Source organism: Dioscorea cayenensis, chromosome 8, assembly GCF_009730915.1.
Source record: "Dioscorea cayenensis subsp. rotundata cultivar TDr96_F1 chromosome 8, TDr96_F1_v2_PseudoChromosome.rev07_lg8_w22 25.fasta, whole genome shotgun sequence".
In the NCBI taxonomy this organism is placed as follows: domain Eukaryota; kingdom Viridiplantae; phylum Streptophyta; class Magnoliopsida; order Dioscoreales; family Dioscoreaceae; genus Dioscorea; species Dioscorea cayenensis.
Window position 1 is genome coordinate 19,570,204 of NC_052478.1, and position 24,264 is coordinate 19,594,467.

Genomic DNA, 24,264 nt, shown 5'->3' on the forward strand with positions numbered 1-24,264 from the left:
GTTTCCAATAATCTTATCCTTCATCTAATTAGTCAGAGAGAGTCACATTCTATCAACCATTCGATGCATGAATATATATATATATATATATATATATATATATATATATATATGTAAAAGAGAGAAGAATGGTGAAAGGTAATGGAATATTGGAATAGGCCTTACCTCATCTTAATTGAAGTTGTCACACTCTCTGCTAGTTAATATATAATATAAATTCCAAAAAGCAAGTCTAGGGCCTGTGCCACATGATGCATTCCTATCCGTTCCGTATAAATGGATAGGTCTTCTTCTCATCAAAGCCTTGCTATTAAATGTTAATGGTGATATTTGGGGCCAATGTGGGACCAATATGGGACCAATATGGGACCAATGTTCAATCATCACTTGATCTGACGACACACACGATCAACTTTCACATTAGAATAAAAGAACGGTGCCAAACTGTGCTCAATCTTATTCTTTGGGCATATGAAGGATCATTATTGGCATTGCATGATAAAAAGGAAGGATGTAGATGTATCCTTTGTCTTTATTTTCATTCCAAAGAAAATGCCAATTTATACTCTATTTGTCTTAATTATTATAATTTCTTTTATATATAAATGTATTTATTAAGTTTCTATTAACTTAAAACATGGGTCTTGCTAATCACATACTTTCTCTCTCTTTATATCTTTCTTTCTTTTGTTGCTAATCACATACTTTCTCTCTCTTTATATCTTTCTTTCTTTTGTGAGTTGTGATTTGATTCTAGCTACTAGCTAGCTAGGCCTCCCAAAAACCTTGTGCATCATAATTATAGAGAGCTAATACCTCTGTTGCAATCGACAGATGCCCCTTCCTCCCAATCTTTTCACCATGCAACTTTAGCTGAAGAGAGATAAAAAAGAAGACTTTTTCAAACCATTTTAATGAAAAAATTGTTGAGGAACATGTTATTTCCTAGCAAAGGGAAGAACAAGAAGAAAAGAAAGCAAGTATTATTTCCTAACAAAGTGCTGCTACACAACTAGCAAAAAGTTTTGAGTAAGAATTGTAGTGCAGTATTAGGATTTTGTTGTTTCATTGGAAAAAATTGAGCATAAAAATAAACAAATCAGATCTTATAGTCAAGTGAGAAAAAAAGGAGATAAAAAAATAATAAGAAAAAGAACAAAAAAATGTGAGAGCATTTGGAAGCTCTTGGTAGTTCAAAAAGGAGAGAAGGGACCAAATTTAATCTGGTCCCCATGGCTTGATTCCACTGGTTGTTGGATGTGGACCAAGCCAGCATATGTTCATTAATCTGAAAAACTCCTTGTTGTTTCCTATCTGTAACTATCTTTCCAGTTCATTATTAACGTCCAGTGTCGTCTATAGAAACTATACAAATTCTAAATCTAGAAGGGCTTATACCAAAATAAATAAAAAATAAAGAGCAACAACAAAAAATATCCAACATCCTTACAAATAAGCTTAAGAATTTATCAAACAACTAGAAGTTTCAATGACTGCCAAAACCACAGATGGACAGTGAATGAACTATAAATTGCATCAATACAGTACAAAGTAGTAATCTGGTAGAAATTAACACATTAATAAACTGAACAACAAGCTTGTGTTTTTCTATAATCAGGTAAGCAGAAAACTGCCATATCAGACTGCTTATGTTGCAAATTGATAACATTTGGGTGGGGAAAAAAATTAAGTTAAAAAAAAAAAAAAGAATTTTGAGCAGAGACTTGGCTAAAACCAAGTAATAGAATTGACAATGAAGAGAAAAATGCTAAAAACACCATCCAATGACAACACAAGTTTTTTTATACAACTATGAAAAGAAGGTTAATTTTTTTATATACAATAACTGCACTTAGAAACTGATTGTAAAAAGAAGATTGCAATCATTATCTCTTATATACAAAATTACAAATCATCACTATACCTTCTATAATTATCAATAATAACACTCTAGAACAAATAAACCACAAAAGTATAAGCTACCACTATATATAGGCCAGTAGCATCTCATATCCCTAGATATGATCGAAAAAACAACAAACATGCATCATTTAAGCCCTAAAGAAGTGGACAGTGTAGCAGTCGATGAAGAAAGATACCACTGACCTTTTTCAAAGGTCCTGTTTGAACACTCCTTTCCTCCACTTTCAATGCACTTTATCATGGTAGATGGAAAATTTATGAGCTCTGAATGTCCTACAAAACCACCCCCATAACATGAAATACATCAATGTGTGAGAAATAGCAGAGAGATGCAAAATGATTGAAAAATAAATAAATGTTAAAAAAAACAACCTTTGTCTATCCACTCTTCCCTCAATGTCTGTGAGAGATGCTCTGGTAATTAAGTAAAGCTGAGAGCCTGCAACAACGAAGTAAACAATCAGTAATACATACAATATTAGTAGCATCTTGGTCCTTCAGTACGAAAATACAATTAAATACATGATTTCGATCTTCCATGCTCCCTGTTCTTCATTATCATTAAAACAATAAAAGAATTCCGCATTACAATAACTCATCATAAAATCACTAGAGAAACCATTAGATTAATCACAATCTGAGTTCAATCTGATCATAAGAAAAAAAAATTCAAATCAATCCATCAGAATTGGATCTCCAGACCTGATCGCTGGCAGGATTCTCCTCCAAGGAACTCTGTGAGAACTGGGAGAACCTGCATCAAAAGATAACCCAAGACAATCAATGGATGGCAAATTGAGAGAAGAGTAAGAAGAAGTGGGAGGAGAAGAGAAACTAGACCTCCTCGACGGAGAAACGAGTGGAGAAGTGGGTAATGGTTGCGGGCCGCAAGGGGATCGTTCTCTTGAGAGAGACTGCGTTGGGATGCGGGGTTTGTCGAGAGTTAGCGGCACGGAGGGGCGTGGTGGCTGCGGGAGTGAGTTTTGTCGGGAGTACTTAGGGCACACACTCTCTCTTGAGTTAGGGCACAGACGCCCTCTTGAGAGAAATCTGGGAGTTAGGGCACAGACGGGCTCTTGAGAGAAATCCGGGAATTAGGGCACACGCGTGAGTGAGTGAGAGAGAGAGAGAGAGAGAGAGAGAGAGAGAGAGAGAGAGAGAGAGGTTTTAATTATTTTTAAAACAAAAATTAATATAGAGGGTTTTAACTAAACCGGCTCTAAAAACATGGAAAAAAATATTCTATTTTATTATAGAGGGGGTTTTTTAAAACCCTTCTATTTAAATGTCTCTAAAACCCAAAAATGATGTAGTGAGGAGTATATAACCTAATAAGAATAGTTTGTAGGGGTGTATATATATATATATATATATATATATATATATATATATAATTTTAAAATTGAGATTTAGTGGCAAGATACAACAACTAGTAGTTGCGAAGCCAAAAGGAACAGTTTGTTGGACCAATCACTCTTACCATCCATTCCTATTCTCACCTTCAAACCATGAAACTTTGACCATTTCGTACAAGCATGCATCTTCAACGTCCATACCCATACTTTTTTAAGCCACATTACAACATTTTGCCTCAATATATGAAACTAGACGACGACTACAACAACAACAACATCAACAACAAACACTAGTGGTTGATTAGCAGCATGGCGATGGGCGAGGACGTGGAGAACGGAGTGACACGGCAGGGGTTGCTGGTGGACATCGAGGAGACGTCAAGAGCGTCAGAGGAGTTGCTCGTATGGGAACCGGTGCTGTGGAACACCAAGTGGCGTTTGGCCGTGTGGGAGTTCAAGAATCTCGGCACGTTGTCTTGGGCCACGGTCGTCATCACTATGTTCAATTTCATGCTGAATCTTATCACGCTGATGTTTGTTGGCCATTTTGGTGCTCTTGCTCTTGCTGGAGCTTCAGTTACTAATGCTGGCATTCGAGCCCTTGCTTTCGGCATTATGGTAATTTCACTTTTATTTTATTTATATTTTTAATTTTTTTGAAATATATATTATAAGAATATATATATAAATTTAAATCATCTTCGTACTCATGTAAATGATTGTTGACTAAAAATATTTGTTTATAGTATGTTAAACGGGAAGAGAGAATATTCTTCAAAACTATGATTTTATTTTTCTCCAAATATATACTTTTATGAGACAATCTTACCACACCACATTTTCTCACTAAGCACTCTCACTCTCACTGAGCACTCACTTCACTCTCAAATTCACTCACTTGTATGCTTCTTGGCTTCAAGCCATCACCTATTTATACAAGCTAAAGGCAGTGCTTAGAAGCTTCAAGTGTGTCAGTGCTCAAAGGTGGTGAGAGATATGTTTTTATGTTGGCACAAATTTCGAGAACAGTACATAAAGGCGGTGCTGATTTTGTAAAAACCAAAGGTGGTGGTTTCATTACTCCCTCTCAGCATCGACTTATTATATACTGGTGATTTACTAAGAATTCTGAGTTGTGGTCATATACCTTCAAATCTCTTTGTGTTGAGCCCCTTTGTGAAGATGTCAGCGATTTATTCTTTTGTAGGTGTCAGTTTTATTTGAATATCTCCGTGTAGGATCTTCTCTCTTAGAAAGTGATAATGCAACTCGATATGCTTTATCCTAGCATGGAACATTGGATTTTCTGCCAAACATATTGCTGACTTGTTGCCACAATGAACAATCACCTGTTTAATTGGTTGATGAAGATCTTTTAATAATTGTATAAGCCATGTGCTCTCTTGTGTTGCCATAGCTGTTGCTTTGTACTCAGCTTCTGTTGTTGAGAGGGACACAGTAGAAATTACAGATGATTGAAGAATTACACATATCAAATACCGCGCGCATGCCTATTTCCTTAAGTCAAGGTAAGATCTACTATTAGTCTTTCAAATTACATAATGACCGAGATGTTCATATGATGTTCAGCTGCCGCCAAGCATTTCATGATGTTCAAGTTATAGAATTGTATGTGGAACTTGGTGTTGTAACTTCCACTAGTGCTTTTTGTCAACACCAAATTAATAGAAATGACAACATTCCACCAGAAAGGCTTTCAATAGAATGGAGGGCATAGGATAATCTACAACATAATTTTAATTTCACTGCTTCACAACAACCATCAAGCACATCGACACACCATAGCACCAAGGACATTACCACTCATGAAAATGAATTTGGTGAATATGGGAGTTCAAGTGGACATGATCAAGATGAGGATAACTATACAGACAATAGCGAAGCAAGCACCGAAGATATTAACTTACTTTCGACTTTATGAGTTATTTGTAAGGAAAGGTGTAAATGCCCAAGCTCAGATTGCATCAAGTCAAATTTTCTCAGAAGCGCTAATGAAGACAATTCAAGAAAATCAACAAACAGCGTGTAGCATTTATGTTCGTCAATTTGATCGTGAAGAAAATTCTTTCGTGGTAGATGAAATGATACCACCTCAGTGCGGTGGTATAATTGGCCATTACCGCATTTATTTAAGAAGACAATGATGTGATTGCGGTGAGTTTCAAACATTTTATTTTCCTTGTCGTCATGTTCTTACAGTGTCACACCCACCCCTTCTACTGAGGTAAATGTGGCACCCATCAGTTAAAATTCCCTTTTAACTGGAAACTGACACCTCTCAGAAATCAAATCAGATTTGCAAATCACAATTTACAGTTTTACACCAACTATAGGTTCAAATACATAAATACAACAAATATAACTACTCAAATCTGCGGGTACAACCGCTACAAGATCACAACACCAATGACAAGAAATAAAGAAAGGGGGACCCACTGCAGTCCTGGACTCAACCCTGACTAGCTCTATACTCGATCAGGCAATCTAGGGTCCTGCTCCTGCAGCTACAGCACATTAAGTTGGTCGGTAGTGGCTTAATAATTTCAAATACTTAAATACAGTATATATAAAGTATATAAATACCAACTTCTCAAATAATTTTCCAACTTTTCCAAAATACCAGAATTCTAGCAAAATACATTTTTAAAGAACTTTTGAAACATAAATTCAACATAGATCAACATCAATTTGATTTTCTCAGAAAACACAAATTTTGTGAGAGACTGCCCTCATCACAATTCAAAAATAACATAAATTTCAAATTCAAAATAAAGCAATACCCAACACTCACCCAGCATAACATGGTCTAGAAAACTCTCTAAACCTTCGCCGTGGCCGCGGCTAGGTTCAGAGCCGTCAAGGAACTCATGTCCTTAACGTTGACCCATCGGTTCACCGGTCGGTGACCCCCGGCTACCCGATGAATATCCAGTCAGGGCTCTCCGCTCCCACCTGAACTGGCCCTCGTAGAAATCAATACTCAGGTCCACCACGCCACCTCTAAAGGCTGGCCCGTGGGGACCCACTACTGCAGTAGTCGGGCCTTAGCCCGCCGTCACCGTCCAAACCATCAAGTAAATATAGCAATAATACCATCTGTATAAATCATAACACAGGATCCTTTTCCAGGACAAGTATTCACATCACGGAAATAAACATTATTTTCCACAAAGCCAATGCCAAAAGTATAACAATGTATAATACCAGTAAAGCCCAGATCCACGATACCATTCCTATACCAGGAATGAAAACCAATTCTACTAACAATGCCGATAAAACATCTTTAATATGCTCACATGGTTTCGCAAATCACTCCAAATCAAAGCATATATACCCATCAAAAATAAATACAAGAATTGAATAATTAAATCACATATACATGTATTTCCACTATTCACAAATACGTATAATTATACAAAACTGATGTATCAATACGATTATCATGGCACATCGTAGGAAAATAAATATAAGTATATTTCGACCTTATACGAAGTTAAACATGATAAAATGAAATACTTAAACATTTATTTCCAAAATACTAGCCATTAAACAATTATTTCAAAATAATAATAATTAATCAATTATTTAAAATAATAGCCACTATCAACTCACCTGGTCTCCTTGGGTTTCTTGCTAGACCTGGAACTCCCTCCCAAGCCTAATCAACACCTAACAGGATAACATAATAAAATAAATAAACAATTATGACAACTAAAAACATAATTGAACCCAACAGAAAATACATGAAAACAATAACCGACTCTCTAATTAGGCCCACTCACTCCAATCGGTTCAAACCTGACCTTGCATAATCAAATTGGTCTCCAATTGCACTTAAGCCAACTCATTTTGGGCTGGACCATTATGAACCAACCTGAACCAACCTCAATTCCACTGAACCAAACTCAAATTCACTGAACCAGGTTTAATTAAACCCACTAGCCTTGAACCAACTTAATTCTTATACAAATTCTGTTGAATCAGCTTGGTTCAACCGAACCCAATTCTCTTCCAATTGGTTCAGCCCAAACCTTTAGCCCAACATCTAAACCAAACCCAAATCAACTTCAACCAATTTAATTCAACCAAACCATTCAAGTCCAACCACACTCAACTTGATTTGATCAAACCCAGACCAGATCAATTCAATTAAACCCAACCACTTCAATTCTCATCCAAACCCAATTCCAATTCAATTAAATGGACTTGGTTAAACCAAATCAAACTCAACTCAATCAATTCAATTCAACTCAACCAAATTAATTTGGCTAAACCCAACCAATTCCAATCCAACCATCATCATTAACACCTTAATCATCATAATCATCAATTTAATTAACTAAACCAAACCCTAATCTCGGTGCTACAGTATCAAGCTTTATCTCCTCAAATTTCTCTCCAAATCTCTCCTTTTTTTTCTCTCGGGTACTGTAGCACAAAGATGGAGAAGAAGATGAACCATCAAAATCTAGAGTTTTCTCCAACTTAAGTTTTCAGCCGAAATTCACGTTTAGTCCCTCAAAATATAATTTATTACAAAACAGTCCCTGAAAAACTCACCAATGATCCCTGAATTATGAAATAGTATTCTCAAAAGGTCCTTTCAAATTACCCAACGGTCCCCAGGTTATAACACAACATTTTAAAAAGATCCCTTCCATCTTACCTTTCAGTCCTCGGTTTCCATAAACATTTCATGTCCATCCTTTTCATTTATTCTTTAACCCAAAATCTTTTAAAAACTTTTACATTTAAGTCCTTGTTCTTTCCACTTGGGTTTCTCACCAAAATTACTCTGTACAAAAATCTTACTGCAACTGTAGTAATACCCTAAATATATTTTTCCAGTAATTATCCAAAGGTTCAGGGTATTACATACAGCATGTGCATCCATTCATCTACATTGCAAGCACACGTAGATAATGTTTATAGGCTTGAGACAATTTTTAATTTATATCATGAAGAGTTTCGGGCAATGTCAAATGAAAGATACTGGAACCCTTATAATGGTCCACGTCTATATGCTGATCTTACAATGTGAAGACCACCTTCAGGGCGCCTAAAATCCACCAGAATTCGTAATGAGATGGACATAAGAGAGGGCGGTTAGTAAAAGCGTTGTGGTCTATGTCGTAATGCAGGTCACATTCATTGAAATTGTCCGAATGCAGCTAGTCCAAATCATATGTCGCAATATAATTTAAATATTGTACTTATTGAATTATTTTATAATATATGTAATTGTTTTCGTTCATTCAAAATATCAAGTGAGTTTATTTTAGTTGTGGGAATAATTTTTAAATGTTTAATATTTTATTATTATAAATATTTAAATTATTTAAATTATTAATAACCTGTTAGAATTAGTAAAAGTAAAAGTGAGAATAAAACTAGTTTTAAAAAATTTTATAAAATTATAAGGGTTTTAGTGTAAAATTGTTTTTAGTTTAAAAAAATAGTAGAACCCATCCCAGTTTTAAAAAAATAAATTTTAATATTAAATAACTAGCGGATCTACAATTTTTTTTAAAAAAATAAAATTTTAATATTAAAAAACTAGTGGACTCCACAACTATTTAAAAAATTAAACTTTAATATTAAAAAAATAAAAATTCCTATTTTAGTAAATAATTGTAGAAATACCTATTTTAATAATTAATTAAAAATAATATTTAAAAAAAAATAGCCAATTCACTTTCTCCCTGAACCCAAATCAGGGTAAAAAACAAAAGTTTCAGAGGTTTTTAAAGAGTCAGAGCTAATATTTTCTTTCTTTCTATTAAATTTTAAAAAATTATCCAAACAACAGAGGTATTCACCTTCACCCTCCTTAACCCTCTTTTTGCTATCCTTTGTAAACCCATAATCTAAACACACTATAAATCATAAAATTTATACTCTAAATCTAAAACTGAAACCCTGGTTTGAATAACACACCAATTTTGAGTTAATCTAAAACTCAAATAAATCTTAGGTTTAATGTGATTAATTTTCAAATACAATTTTTTTTTATATAGTCATAAGCGACAAGTATCCCATTTAAAGGATTGCCAACAGAGGTACACTAGTTACGGTTGCTTATTGATTTTCTAAAAAGATCCCTTTATTTTATAATCATGGAAGAGTAAAACCACTATTTCTCTCACAGAAGACCCACACTCAGACAGTAAATAATACCGATGAATAGAATTATAAACATAAATAGTAGATAAAATGCATTCTCATTTGACTTTTCAACTTGACTTTTTGAAACTCCATCTTGAACCAGCTTGAATGGATTAGATCATACAAAATAAATGATATATTAATGGAAATTAAATTAGAAGGTACTAAAATGGGTTCTATATATGTCAATAGCTATAACATTGTGGGGATTGCTTATATAAAAATAGTTTTAGAAGCAACCTTTAACCTATCAAAATTCTAATATTTTCTTGCAAATTTATAACATTGTGGGGATTGCTTATATAAAGATATTATAGAAAACTAAATTTATAAGACTAATTTGAATAATTTATAAATGAGATAATAATATTATAATTAAGGAAAATTAATTATATATTATTCATTTATATGAAACTATTATTTAATTTATTTTTAATCACTTAAAACAGGTTAATTGTTATAAAAATAATATAAATAAATAAATTTTAAAAATATGAATGGAATTTTGTAAAAACAATTAATTCAATTTTATTTTAATTAATTTAAATTTATTAATTTTGTTATATAATTCAGTCCAAATAATATCTTAGCCTATTGACATTAGATACCCTCGACAGTGGAGCGATATATTTAAAAAAACAAACGTATGCACTTGAGGTTGGTTTATCCACATATGTAAAATAAATAAATAAGTCATTCAAATTTATGAAATTTATTCCAACAGTAACGATAAATCAAGTAAAACAAGAAACACAGGGTAAAGAGGGTTTTATTTAAAAATATAATGTAATTTTTTATTAGTATTTATTATTTGCATTTATATGTAAAAAAAATACTTAATTTTATGGATATACTTTTTTATATATTGAAATAAATACTTAGCAGAAAATCTTTAACAAATGAGTGACTAACTCTCCCATGATCAATTACCAAACTACCATCTATATCTCAACTTATTAAATATTTCATAATTAAGTTATTTATCAAAGTTTAAGGTACTTATCTAAGTTAATTAAATGCTAATTAAGATTTTAATAACAGTGTAATTATTTTTCAGATAATTTTTAATTAAATTATATGTTAGTATGTAATTATAAGTTTCAATTTTCTGTCTTTTGTAAATAGCACTATTTTCATGAATTGGTTTTTAATTACTAAATATTTATTTGTTAACTTTTAAAAAAAAAATTAACGAAAAAATTAAAAATAAATATCTTTATTCGATGATCCTGTTACATTTTTCTATATATATAAATTTTTTACATCCAAAACTTTGAAATATATCAAAATTTATATAACAAATTTGAAAGTAAAAGAGAAAACTGATATAGCATTATTTAGCAAAATAAAAAAAAATTTAATTTTAATGCAAAATCAATAATTAAAAAAGTATAGCACAACAAAATCAAATCATTCTCCATATATGCAACCAAGTAAATATAATGAAATAAATGTGTTCATTTAAACAAATAATTTTACTCATATAATTTTAAAGTAGTGCTTAGTTTTATATTTTTCAAAAGATTTCTAACATCCATTTTATTTTATTATATATATATATATATATATATATATATATTGGTTTAGCATGAAATGGATCAAACTTCAATTATATGGTTTATTAAGGTAATATTATTTTCTTTAAAAGATAAAGTTGGTTTCATTTGATCATGCGGCATAACATAACAGCATCAAGTTTCTCACACAAGAAATATGAACTAACATTAAAATTTTCTAAATAATATATTCACAAAATTTGAGAGGCCTATATAATATAATATGAAAAACTATGCTACTCAAACTTAGTTGTAGGTAAGTTAATGAGACATGATGTTTCAAAAGACTACTTTTATGAATTATATATATATATATATATATATATATATATATATTGAAGATATTAGAGAAAACTAAATTCCTCTGTTGAGTATAGAATTCGGGTAATCAAGAGTATATAATTTTGATATAATTTTGTTTTAAAATGTATGAAATTAAAATAATAAAAATAGAAATTTATAACTTTTTTTTTATAATATTTAAGTATTTATTTTTATGTTCATATATATATATATGTATATATATACTAGGAATTGAGCAGAACTTAATTACTTTGTTATTAGCTAGCCTGTGTAATTTTTACAAAAGTATTTTATATTTATTAATAATTTTGTAAAAAATTAATTGAGTTATTTAATATGTTATCAAATGTTACTGTACATTCCTCTCCTAAATATGAATGTTATTGAAATTTTAATTCTTTTCAAAAAATTATATATATATATATATATATATATATATATATATATATGCAGAATCATAATGGAAAGGGCGTCGGGTGATTCTGCCGTTGGCAGGTGCGTGTGCATTTGGTCAACAGAAAAAACAAATTACTGAGCAATTAATTTTTATTGTTATTGAAATTTTAATTCTTATCTACAATTTCGTGTGGGAGGACTATCCTTCTCCGGGGAGCAGAAAAAGATGGAGATAATGATGGTCGCTGAATGAGATACCAGCTGTGGTTGAGTCTAGTTCCCATCGCAAGTTAAGTATCTCTTTCGGTGAGCCTCAGGCGGTGGTTGGGCCTTACTCCCACGGCGGCTAGGGTACTCTGTTGTTGCCGATGGTAGTCGATCTTCACTCCAGTGGAAGACTAAGAATAGATCCGCCGGTGCTACGGTTTGATGGTGACAGAACTGAAACGGAAGAAAGCCCGACAATTGGTAAGTCCATACCGGAGGACAAGGTGGTCTATCAGAGGAAAGCTCGGTGTTGGTGTAGCTTGGCTCCCACGCTGGAGATGTTGAGACGCAGTGCGGGGAGCGCCGTTTGCATGGATCGAGGGAGTGTCGGCCCATCGGTGGTCTCGAATAACACTTCTGCAAGTACACGTGGTGTCCATAAAATTGCTGAGATGGTTGTGTCGTCCAAGATTTGAAGTCTGGGTTGATGGACAAGTGTCAAGTTATTGGAGGGTCATATGAGGTAAAGGAGTTAGTGAATCCTGTGGCTATGTTTGTTGGGCTTCATTTGGCGAGCCCAGATTCAATTGGGAGGGGCTTTTTGGACCAAGATGAAGATCCTTTGGTGTTGTGCGAGGTGAGCCACAACTAGGGCCATAGTAGCAATTCTTTGTTCTAGGATAGAGAGGAAGCACTTGGGTTGAAGATTGGGCCAGATTTACTTTATGTTGAGGAGAAGGTTAATGGGCCGATGGTAGTTTTGAAATGCGAATGCATGGGCTAGGAGCAGAACCTTCTAAGGAGGAAGTGGGAATACTAGTTGATGGAGTCGATTTCCTAACATTTGATATAGAAACCCAGGAGGATGGAGATGCATCGGATGATTCGACGCCAAAGTTTGTGAAAAATCTCAAGGTTCTAATGCCAGGGTTACAAGAAGAAAATGCGATGGTGGGCATTGCACTTTCCAAGGGGACTAAAAGAAACGAGCGACAAAAAATATCATCATCCAATTTGGAAGGCGGATGCAGGTTTCCTTGTAGAACCGCCATGGTCAGCTAAAAAGAAGGTGGCATGTGGGGACGCTATAGAAGCTTCCGATGGTACGATTTCGAAGATAGAAGTTTCCATGTGTACTTTCTTACACAATTTGAAGTTCATTGGACCTCGTTCTAAGGAGACTAGTGGGCCACCCACGGTCAAGGAGGTTCAGGACCAGATCATGGGTTAGTTTTATTTTATTTGATGGGCTTGGAGGAGGCTGGTTGTTCCTTTCATTTTGCTTTCTGTTTGTCGTGTTCCATAGCTAGTGGACGGTGTTTTGTTCAGTTTTGTTTCTCTGCTCGCATGTAGAGAGTTGTTGTTCTGGCCTTTAGTTGTTTCTATTGATTGTGGTTTATTCACTTTTTAAAAAAACATAAAAAAAAATAAGTTTTTAATATATATATATATATATATATATATATATATATATATATATATATATATATATATATATATATATATATTGGTGCAAAATCATAGTGGGAAGGGAGTCGCTTGATTCTGCCGTTGGCAGGTGCATGTGAATTTAGTCAACCGAAAAAACAAATTACTGAATAATTAATTTTTTACTTATCTATTTATATAATTTATTTATTTTATATAAAAATATGATATTGATTTTCTGTTCTCTTTTGTGTACCTTGTTGGCATAAACCCATTGGCCCAAAACCAATGGAACAAACCAATGGATTATAATCCATTAGCCCAAATCCAACTCCTCTTAATCCATGGATCACCCAAACAATGGATTAGTGCCCATGTGTTTAAGGAAAATGGTGGTTTTAGTTGGCCTATATATATGTGAGCTTATTCTCATTCTTACACACAACCAACAAGTGAGAGTGAGAGGAAATTAGAGAGAAAAGAAAAAGTGTGGATATTTTTGAGAGTTAGTCCAATCTTCTAAAGTATAAGAGAGAGAGTCTTGGTTTTCTCCGTTATTAGTAAGAGTTTGTAACTCCGGAATTTTTTTCTACTTAGTAAATTCTTCTATCCTTGCCCGTGGTTTTTACCCTAATTATTTAGGGGTTTTCCACGTAACATCTTTGTGTTCTTTATTTTTCAGCATTTCTTTTCATTTATTTTGCTGCAGTAATGCTATATTCAGTCCTACATTTTACAACAAGTGGTATCAGAGCTAGATCTTGGTGTAATATATCTACTTATCGTATGCTCCGTGGTTTGCCACTATTAGTGGATACTCCACATCGGAAAAATAAGTTGGATAATTATTCACCTTTTGAAAAAAAGCGATTCATCGCTCTTACTGACAATTTCTAATAGAAGCAATGGCGTGAAATATGAGATTGAAAAAAATTCGAGTGGGAGTAATTTTTTTCACCGTGGAAGTCGAAGATAAAGGCGATCCCGAGGAAGGACAACTCGCTTGGCCATCACCGAAAAGACCGGTGAGGTCAAAGATGATAAGTGGAATGGGATGGACGGGAACGCCGTTCCTGATCTTCATCTCGCACTTGCTGATGGAGTTCTATCAAGCATAGAAGAGAAGAAGACGGCGAAAGAGTTATGGGACCACCTCACTAAGTTGTACGAGGCCAAGTCACTCCACAACAAAATTTTCCTTAAAAGGAGACTCTATACTTTGCGTATGGCAGAATCTACTTTAGTGACGGGACACATGAATACACTGAACACTCTATTTTCCCAACTCACATCATTCGGACATACAATAGAGTCAAGTGAGCGTCGCGAAATTCTACTCCAAAGTCTACCCAGTTACGTATGATCAACTCGTCATCAACTTAACAAATAATATCCCCACGGACGGTCTAGTCTTTGATAATATTGCAGCTGCTGTTCTGGAGGAAGAGAGTCGCCGCAAGAACAAGGAAGACAAGCTAGAAAATTCACAACAAGCCGAGGCTTTGATGGTGACGAGAGGAAGACCAGCAGGAACGTGAATCTGAGTGGGAGTTACAATCGTGGTAGATCAAAGTCGAGGGAGTAAGAAGACTTTCAAGTGCTACCACTGTGGCAAGAAAGGTCACTTGAAGAAGGATTGTTGGAGTCTAAATAAAAAGGATTCCAATCCTCAAGGGAATGTTGCAAACACTTCAGATGATGGAGAAGCCATGGTGTGTGAAGCAGCAACTACATCAGGTAAAAGATTTACTGATGTATGGCTTCTTGATTCAGCAACCACTTTTCACATGACCTCCCGAAGAGAATGGTTCCATCAGTATGAACCTATCTCTGGGGGATTTGTGTATAGCTGTAACGATCAAGCTTTGAAGATCGTTGGCATTGGCACTATCAAACTGAAGATGTACGATGGCACGGTTCTGACCATACAAGAAGTCCGACATGTGGAGGGCCTCAAGAAGAATTTGTTGTCTATAGGACAACTTGATGATCTTGGTTGCAAAATTGAAATTCAAAACAAGATCATGAAGATAATTCGAGTAGCGCTTGTATGCATGAAGGGAGAAAAGATAGCTGCAAATCTATACATGCTGAAGGGAGAAACTTTGCAAGAAGGAGAAGCTTCAGTTGCCACAAGTAGTCCAAGTGAAAGATGTACAATGACATGGCACAGGAAACTTGGACACATGTCAGAGCAAGGAATGAAGCTTCTTGCAGAGAGGAATCTATTTCAAGGTCTCACAAAGGTAACACTACCCTTTTGTGAACACTGCATTGTAAGCAAGCAGCATCGACTCAAGTTCAACACATCCAATTCTAGAAGCAAAGCAATTCTAGAATTGGTTCACTCTGATGTGTGGCAAGCACCAGTTACATCCCTGGGAGGAGCAAATTACTTTGTATCATTTATTGATGACTATTCTAGGAGATGTTGGGTGTACCCTATCAAGAGGAAGGCTGATGTGTTTCAAGTCTTCAAATTTTACAAAGCGCGGGTGGAACTTGAATCTGGCAAGAAGATCAAGTGCTTGAGGACTGATAATGGAGGAGAATATACTGGCAAAGAATTTGATGAATTCTATAAGCAAGAAGGCATCAAAAGGCAGTTCACTACAGCATACACTCATCAATAAAATGGAGTGGCAGAGCGGATGAATAGAACTCTGTTGGAAAAAATAAGAGCTATGTTGGGAGTTGCAGGCTTAGACAAGAAGTTCTGGGCAGAAGCAGCCAGCACCGCCTGTTATGTGGTGAATTGGGCCCCATCAACTGCAATCGAGTTGAAAACACCGATGGAGATGTGGACTGGTAAGCCAGTTGATTATTCAAACCTTCATATATTTGGAAGTCCTGTATATGTAATGTACAATACCCAAGAAACTACAAAACTGGATCCAAAATCCAGAAAATGTATGTTCTTAGGATATGCTGATGGTGTTAAGGGGTACCGCCTGTGGGATCCCACTGCCATAAGGTTGTAATCAGCAGGGATGTTATCTTCATAGAAGATAAAGAACAAGAGCAAGTAGATGGTGAAAGCACTTCAAAAGAAAGCACATAGACTACAACAGTACAGGTAGAAAAAGAAGCTGAAGCTACACCAGAGCACAAGGTACAAGAGCCAGCTGAATTTGAAGTTCCAGAAGTTCGGCGGTCAACTCGTACAAGAAAGGCACCAAGTTGGCATTCTGACTATATTATGGAGGGTAATATTGCGTACTGTCTTCTAACTGAGGATGGAGAGCCATCAACTCTTCAAGAAGCACTGAATAATTCAGATGCATCTCAGTGGATGGCAGCAATGGAAGAAGAAATTGAAGCTCTTCATAAAAATAGGACATGGGAACTGGTGTCGCTACCATAAGGGCGAAAACCCATTGGCAATAAATGGGTCTACAAGATCAAACGCAATAGTGATGATCAAGTAGATCGTTATCGTGCTAGATTGGTGGTAAAAGGATATGCTCAGAAGGAAGGTATTGACTTCAACGAAATATTTTCACCTGTGGTTCGACTTACAACAGTCCGAGTAGTCCTGGCGATGTGTGCTACATTTGACTTGCATCTTGAGCAGTTAGATGTCAAAACTGCATTTCTTCATGGAGATCTTGAAGAAGAGATTTACATGTTCCAACCAGAAGGTTTTGAAGAAAAAGGTAAAGAGAACTTGGTTTGTATGTTAAACAAATCTCTGTACAGTCTAAAGCAGGCGCCAAGATGTTTGTACAAGAGATTTGATTCCTTCATCATGAGCCTTGGATACAACAGATTCAATACAGACCCTTGTGCATATGTTAAGAGGTTTGAAGAAGAAGATTTTGTCTTCTTGTTGCTGTATGTTGACGACATGTTGGTAGCATGCCCCAACAAAGATCGTATGAAGGAGTTGAAGGCACAATTGGCTTGGGAGTTTGAAATGAAGGACTTCGGACCAGCAAACAAGATTTTAGGGATGCAAATTCACCTAGACAGAAATAATAGGAAGATTTGGCTTTCTCAGAAGACTTATCTGAAAAAGATCTTGCGGCGGTTCAACATGCAAGACTGTAAGCCAATTTCTACCCCACTTCCTGTTAATTTCAAGTTATCCTCAAGTATGTGTCCTAGCAGTGAAGAAGAGAGGATGGAGATGTCTCGAGTCATCGTATGCATCGCGGTGGGAAGCCTAATGTTTGCCATGATGCATACAAGACCGGGACATTGCACATGCGATGGGAGTGGTAAAGTCGAGTACATGGCGAATCCTGGTCGAGAGCATTGGAGTGTTGTTAAGAGGATTCTCAGATATATAAAGGGAACCTCAGATGTTGCATTATGTTATGAGGGATCTGACTTTCATCGTCGATGGATATGTTGATCTCGATTATGCAGGTGATCTTGATAAAAGCAAATCCACTCATCGGATATGTGTTCACACTAGCGAGGAGAAGTCGTGAGTCGGGTTTCAAAACTACGATCGATCGTGGCTACGTTAACGATGAGCGAGTATTTGGCAGCTACACAAGCCAGTAAAGAAGCAGTGTGGTTAAAGATGGTGTTGGAAGAACTCGGGCACAAACAAGAGAACATCACTCTATATTGTGACAACCAGAGTGCATTGCATCTTTCAAGGAATCCAGCATTTCATTCAAAAACAAAACATATCAGAGTTCAGTACCACTTCGTTCGTGAGAAAGTAGAAGAAGGTACAGTGGACATTCAAAAGATTCATACCAAGGACAACCTAGCAGATTTCATGACAAAAGCAATCAACGCTGACAGATTCATATTGTGTCGATCCTCTTGTGGTCTGACAGAGACGTAAGCAACATCGAATGGCAAGGAAGAAAGAATGGTGTGAAGATCTGATCGTCTTTCAATCAAATCTTCAAGTGGGAGAATTGTTGGCATAAACCCATTGGCCCAAAACCAATGGAACAAACCAATGGATTATAATCCATTAGCCCAAATCCAACTCCTCTTAATCCATGGATCACCCAAACAATGGCTGGCTTAAACCATTAACCTAAACCATGAACTTAATCCATGGATTAGTGCCCATGTGTTTAAGGAAAATGGTGGTTTTAGTTGGCCTATATATATGTGAGCTTATTCTCATTCTTACACACAACCAACAAGTGAGAGTGAGAGGAAATTAGAGAGAAAAGGAAAGTGTGGAAAAAAAAATATTTTGAGAGTTAGTCCAATCTTCTAGTATAAGAGAGAGAGTACTGGTTTTCTCCTTGTTATTAGTAAGAGTTTGTAACTCCTGGAATTTTTCTACTTAGTAAATTCTTCTATCCTTGCCCGTGGTTTTTACCCTAATTATTTAGGGGTTTTCCACGTAACATCTTTGTGTTCTTTATTTTTCAGCATTTTCTTTCATTTATTTTGTTGCAGTAATGCTATATTCGGTCCTACATTTTACAACATACCTCACCTCTATTGAGAGTACTTCTTGTGTTCCTTATTTTTTTTCTTTGATTATCTTTTTCAATAAATATATAGTTTATCTATATATATATATATATATATATTTCAAATCCGTTTAGTTAACATGATTTTTTGGTAAAATTTTTAAGCACAATTGGGTTTATATATATATATATATATAATGCATAACTTTTTAAATTGATGATTGATAATACTCTCCTAAAAATCATATTCCCTACCGTCCTCTCATTTTAGAGAATTCTTTTGACTTGTTCATCTAGAATTTTTGTCAAATTATTAAATTTTTTTTATTTCAAATTTCCCTTCTATATTTAGGGCCCGTTTGGTAGACATGATAGGATATAGACGGATATGATATAAGGACTGGATAGGAGTAGGAAAGGATATGGGCATGATAAGCTCATATCCTATTTTATGTTCAGTGCGCACCAGATAAGCCATTTGACATCATTTATTATCCTATTTTACGTTTGAAGTGGACCAGATAATGACAGGATATGATATGAATGATATGTAAATAGACAAAATTATCCTTTATAATATAATTATATATTATTTTTTAAAATTGACTTTTTTTTAAAAAAAATTTCCTTAATGATTTACTTATCTGTATCTTTACGAGTTTCTATTAAATTATTAAAAAAACCTATAATGCCCACAAATATATAGATCATAATATCACCAACTTGTAAAAATTATACTTCATACCTATTTGCTAAAAAAAAATAACCAAAAATCCATAAATATAGCAAATTAAATACATCACATCAAAATCAATTAAAAAAAATCATCCAATTAGAAAAACTAAGACATGATAACAAACGATATTTAGATAAAAAATAACCTGTTCAAGCAAAAGATCGACGGAGAAACTCTTCAACCACTTCGGATGCGAAAAAAACACTACTTATTGAAATTAGCGTCATATTTAGTTGTTGATAAGCTTTTTGTTCTAAGCATCAAAAGATGGAAAGAAGGCATATAATCAAACCCTAGATGAGTTTAATAAACCATAAATAGGGTAAAAAAGTAAGTTTAAAATTTTATTATATCCTACTTGTTTCTATCCTGACTCCCCCACAGGATTTAATATCATGTCCCCGGTAGGATAAATTGGGTCAATAGGATAATATTATCATGTCCTATTGGCACACCAAATAAAAGAAAATAATAAGATATGATAGTCTATCATATCCTATGGCCTTTATCATGTTTCAAACGGGCCCTTAGTATATTTCTACAACTTTTAATTAATTATATTTAATTACATATTTTTAAAACATAAAAAATTAATATATTTTTTTACAAAATTTAAATTGCCAATTAATTTTAACTATTTTTTTTCTTAATCCATATGAATTAGGTAAAATAGAGGTGTAAAAACTACCGGAAGGAGACAACATTGAGTTTATTTAAGATTTAAATAAGCCATTGAATGTAATTTGTTTGCAAATACACATTAAATAAGTTTAAAAAAAATTCAATTTTCTTCCCTAGTAAATAGAGTGACTTAATGCACACAACATAATTAAATATTAAGTATTATGAAGGATTTTATCAGCAAAGGAGGGTTCATCCGCTTCCAAATCACAACCTAGCTGGCAGGTTTAGTTAAAGATCTTCGTAAAGATGAACCTTGTTGAGGTTTGAGAAAAAAAATCAAAATAATAAAAAAATAAATATTATTATACATAAATTTTTATTGTCAGCTCACTTTTAAATTAATATTTTAACATTCGTTTAAAAAAGTCGCAATAGAAAAACTATACTATCAAAACTGAAAATTAAGAAATAAAGGAAATTCAAATAAATATTTGACTAAAACTGTCAATTTTAAATTATTCTCCAACAAATTAAAATCTCATCTGTGTATTTCTATAAGTCAGAGGTCCCACATTAAACACTTAATCTAGGCGTCAATTCTTACATTAAACACTTACTCTAGGCGTCAATTCTTGCAATAAATGAATGGCTATAAACTACTGTCAGTGGCGGAGCTAGAAAATTTATAATATGGGGTCAATAAGTAAAATATTATCACATGACAAATATGTTTACCTATATATAACAGTCATAGTTCAACAATTATAAGAAGCTCAATTAACCAAAATAAAGTTTCTAACACAAACCACATATATTACTTGAAAGTATATGAAAAATACATCAAATTTATCTTCTCACAATCTTCCAAAATAACACAAACCACATAAGAAGATGTTGTTCCTTCTTCCTTGAGCATGAAACACAACCTAACAATAAAAAAAGTAAAGTTAATAATGTAGAGTTTGAAAACCAAAAATTCCTACAATAAGTCTCTTAACATATTATCATCAACTATAATACAAGAAAATCATGTATATATTTAGAAATATAGCTAAAACATTATAAAAAAAAGTTAAAATACAAATAACTAAAAAAAAATTATCAAACTTATACCTATCATTCATAGTTGTCCAAGACGAGATTTCATATTTTGAAACCGTTGGATGATTGTTTCATTATCAATATTGTTGAATATATCTCTTTCAATATATGTAACCAAACAATCATTCATCAAATTATCTCCCATACGGTTCCTTAGCCGATTTTTCACAATTTTCATTGCCGAAAATGTCCTTTCTACACTTGCAGTTGCAATAGGTAATATTGAAGCCAGTTTAGCCAATAGAAACACAAGTGGATAAACAATATTCTTCTTTGTGTCCACCAACTTCTCAGTAAGTTGACCAATACCCGAAAATTCAGGATTAGAGCGCATATCAATAATATAAGTTTCAAGTTGACTGTCAAGCCCCATAACATCCACAGCTAAAAACTCAAGAGGATAAAAGCGAGCAAAGCGAATCAATTTCTCTTTATTAAAAGCAGAAAAAGAGTCACTTGGGCTGAGACATGCTGCACAAAGAAGTAACTCCGTATTAATCTCGGTGAAACGGTTGTTGAGCTCTTGAAGTTGTCTATCTATAACAACATTGAATAACTCAACTCGATAATGATGCAAATTTGAAGCCTTTGTTTAGATATTTTACCTAGGGATGGCAATGGGGCGGGGCGGGGGCGGGGCATGCCTCTACCATCCCCGCCCCGCATGGTAATAAGCGGGGCACCGGCGGGGGCGGGGCACCGGCGGGGCACTATTCCCGTCCCGTTTTTTGTTTTTCGTTTTTCGTTAATCTCCCGCCTTGCTTATAGTTATAAATAAGTATTTAAAATTCTTAAAAATATTTATAAAATAGATTTATTTTATAAAACATATATTTTTAAAGACAACTCATAAGAAATTTATTGAAATTTTAAAAAAAATTCATTTACCCTATACATTATATAATATTTATAATAAATTAAATTATTATCAGGGTGGGGCGGGGCGGGGCAAGCAAATACCAAACCCGCCCCGCCCCGCTCAAAATCAGGGCGGATCGGGGCGGATCGGAGCGGGAACTTCGGGGCGGATCGGGTTTTGCCATCCCTAATTTTAACCAACTCCATAGCATTAACTATGTCTTGATCCTTTCTTTGTAAAGACTTTGACAATTCATTTGTAATGCCTAGCACATTTCTCATCAAATGTAAGTTGAAAATGAAATCAAAAAATGGAAGCATTTGCAATAAGAATTGTGCTTCCACCCTTTGCTCTGAATTCAAACCATTCTCACCAACGTTTTCAAGTACATCAATCACAGAAGGGAACAAAATAATTAAGTTTAGTAATGTTCCATAATGTGAACCCGTATCACCGCACGTTTAAGACTAATTTCTTGGTTTAAGCCTTTTCAACTTGCAAGATCATCATTTTTTAGAGCCTCGACAACTCTAGAAGCTTGACTTTCTCTAAGAATATCATACCTCTTACATGAAATTCCAACAACATTAAGTAAACAACCAACATTCTGAAAAAGTGAAGCAACGGAATCTTCATTTTTTGCAACTACTACAAGAGTTAATTGAAGTTGATGTGCAAAGCAATGAATATAGAAGGCAAACTCATTTTCCTTCAAAATCAAACTTTTCAAACCATTAAATTCACCCCGCATGTTGTTAGCTCCATCATAACCTTGTCCACGTAATCTTGATAAACTTAATCCATGCTTAGAGAACATAGACTCAATTGCTTCTTTGAGTGACAATGCAGTAGTGTCAGAGACATGAACAACAGCTAAAAAGTGTTCAATAATACAACCTCTATTATTCATGTAACGCAAAACAAGAGCCATTTGTTCCTTATTTGAGACATCACCAGATTCATCTACCAAGATTGCAAATAAATCATCTCCTAACTCATTAATAATTGCCTTTGTTGTCTCACTTACTGCAGCACTTATAATGTCATTTTGAATATCATGAGTTGTTAACTTTAGATTACTAGGAGCATTCTTCAAAACAACACTATTGATGGCTTCATTGTGTTTAGCAAGAAAATGCAAGAGTTCAAGAAAATTTTCTTGATTGTTTGATTTCTCGGATTCATCATGACCACGAAAAGGTAGCCCTTGTCGCAAAAGAAATCAAAGACAATCTACTGAGCAGTCAATCTTGTGCGATATTCACATCGAGCTTGATCTCCTTGCTTAATCAAAATAGATTGAATATTTTGATTTTGATTCATCAAGTCTTGACATTTTCTATAAGCTTGATTATGGGCACTATTGAGACCACCGATATGAGTTTTCAATCTATCTTTCTTATTCCAATTTGTAAAACCTTCAATGACAAATGAGTCTGCACTTCCTTTCTTTCTAATATCAGGTTTAAAAAGATAACAATATAAATAGAATGCAGCATCTTTAGCTATGCTATACTCTAACCAATTGACATACTCATCAAACCAACTCGGATTAAATCGACGAGACACATTCCCAATGCTTGTTTGTGGAAAACTATGATTGCGTGGTTGGCAAGGTCCCTTTTACAAGTATGCTCTCCGTACTTTATCTTGATCATTAGGATGATAAGTTGAAATTAAAGGACGAAGTCCTGGATCCGCGGGCAAATTTTTTAAATCAACTTCAACATGAGCTTGTTTTGAACATTGTTGAGTTATTTGAGGTTCATCACTATTTTCAGGAGTTGAACTTGATTCTTCAAACAATGATTTCCTTTTGAAGTATTTTTCCATTCACTAACATTAGAAAAATTAACAAAAGTTTAATGATAATTTATGTAATCACAAAAAACATTCACAGAAAGCTAGCATTTGTGACACTATTACATAATTTACATTCTTTTGAATCTTTTCTATGGATAAATCAAACATTCACAACACTTTAATGATGATCAAGAAAAAGTAACTTTCATGACTATCAATTCAACTCCTATGAACTCCATCAGTAGATTAATTTGTACACAAAACATTACACTAAAAGATTGAGCATTCACACTAAAAGATTGAGCATTCACTCCTAGAAATGCATGCATAACTAATTGTAAATTTGTAATATTATATGTTCATGATGTTCATCCATTATCCATAGACTATA

The 24,264-nt window shown here is 34.1% G+C and overlaps 1 protein-coding gene, 1 long non-coding RNA gene and 1 pseudogene across 3 annotated transcripts; 1 reads left to right on the forward strand and 2 right to left on the reverse strand.

Annotated features, from left to right (window-relative positions):
- Positions 1 to 748: 748 nt before the first annotated feature.
- LOC120267964 lies at positions 749 to 3,046 on the reverse strand. 2 transcript variants are annotated; one of them, XR_005538642.1, is made up of 5 exons: positions 2,764 to 3,046; positions 2,626 to 2,677; positions 2,296 to 2,362; positions 2,107 to 2,196; positions 749 to 873 (listed from the first exon to the last, which is right to left on the reverse strand). It is a non-coding gene; the product is annotated as an uncharacterized LOC120267964 (long non-coding RNA). The 2 variants fall into 2 exon arrangements; XR_005538641.1 differs by lacking the exon at positions 749 to 873 and having other exon boundaries at positions 1,935 to 2,196.
- A 431-nt stretch (positions 3,047 to 3,477) lies between these two features.
- Positions 3,478 to 5,447, forward strand: LOC120266688 (protein DETOXIFICATION 41-like). The gene is made up of 2 exons (XM_039274330.1): positions 3,478 to 3,896; positions 4,199 to 5,447. The coding sequence occupies exons 1-2, from the start codon at positions 3,588 to 3,590 to the stop codon at positions 4,220 to 4,222; spliced, it is 333 nt and encodes a 110-aa protein (XP_039130264.1). The 5' UTR covers positions 3,478 to 3,587; the 3' UTR covers positions 4,223 to 5,447.
- A 15,783-nt stretch (positions 5,448 to 21,230) lies between these two features.
- On the reverse strand, positions 21,231 to 23,903 carry LOC120267356 (annotated as a pseudogene).
- Between the last annotated feature and the right edge of the window lie 361 nt (positions 23,904 to 24,264).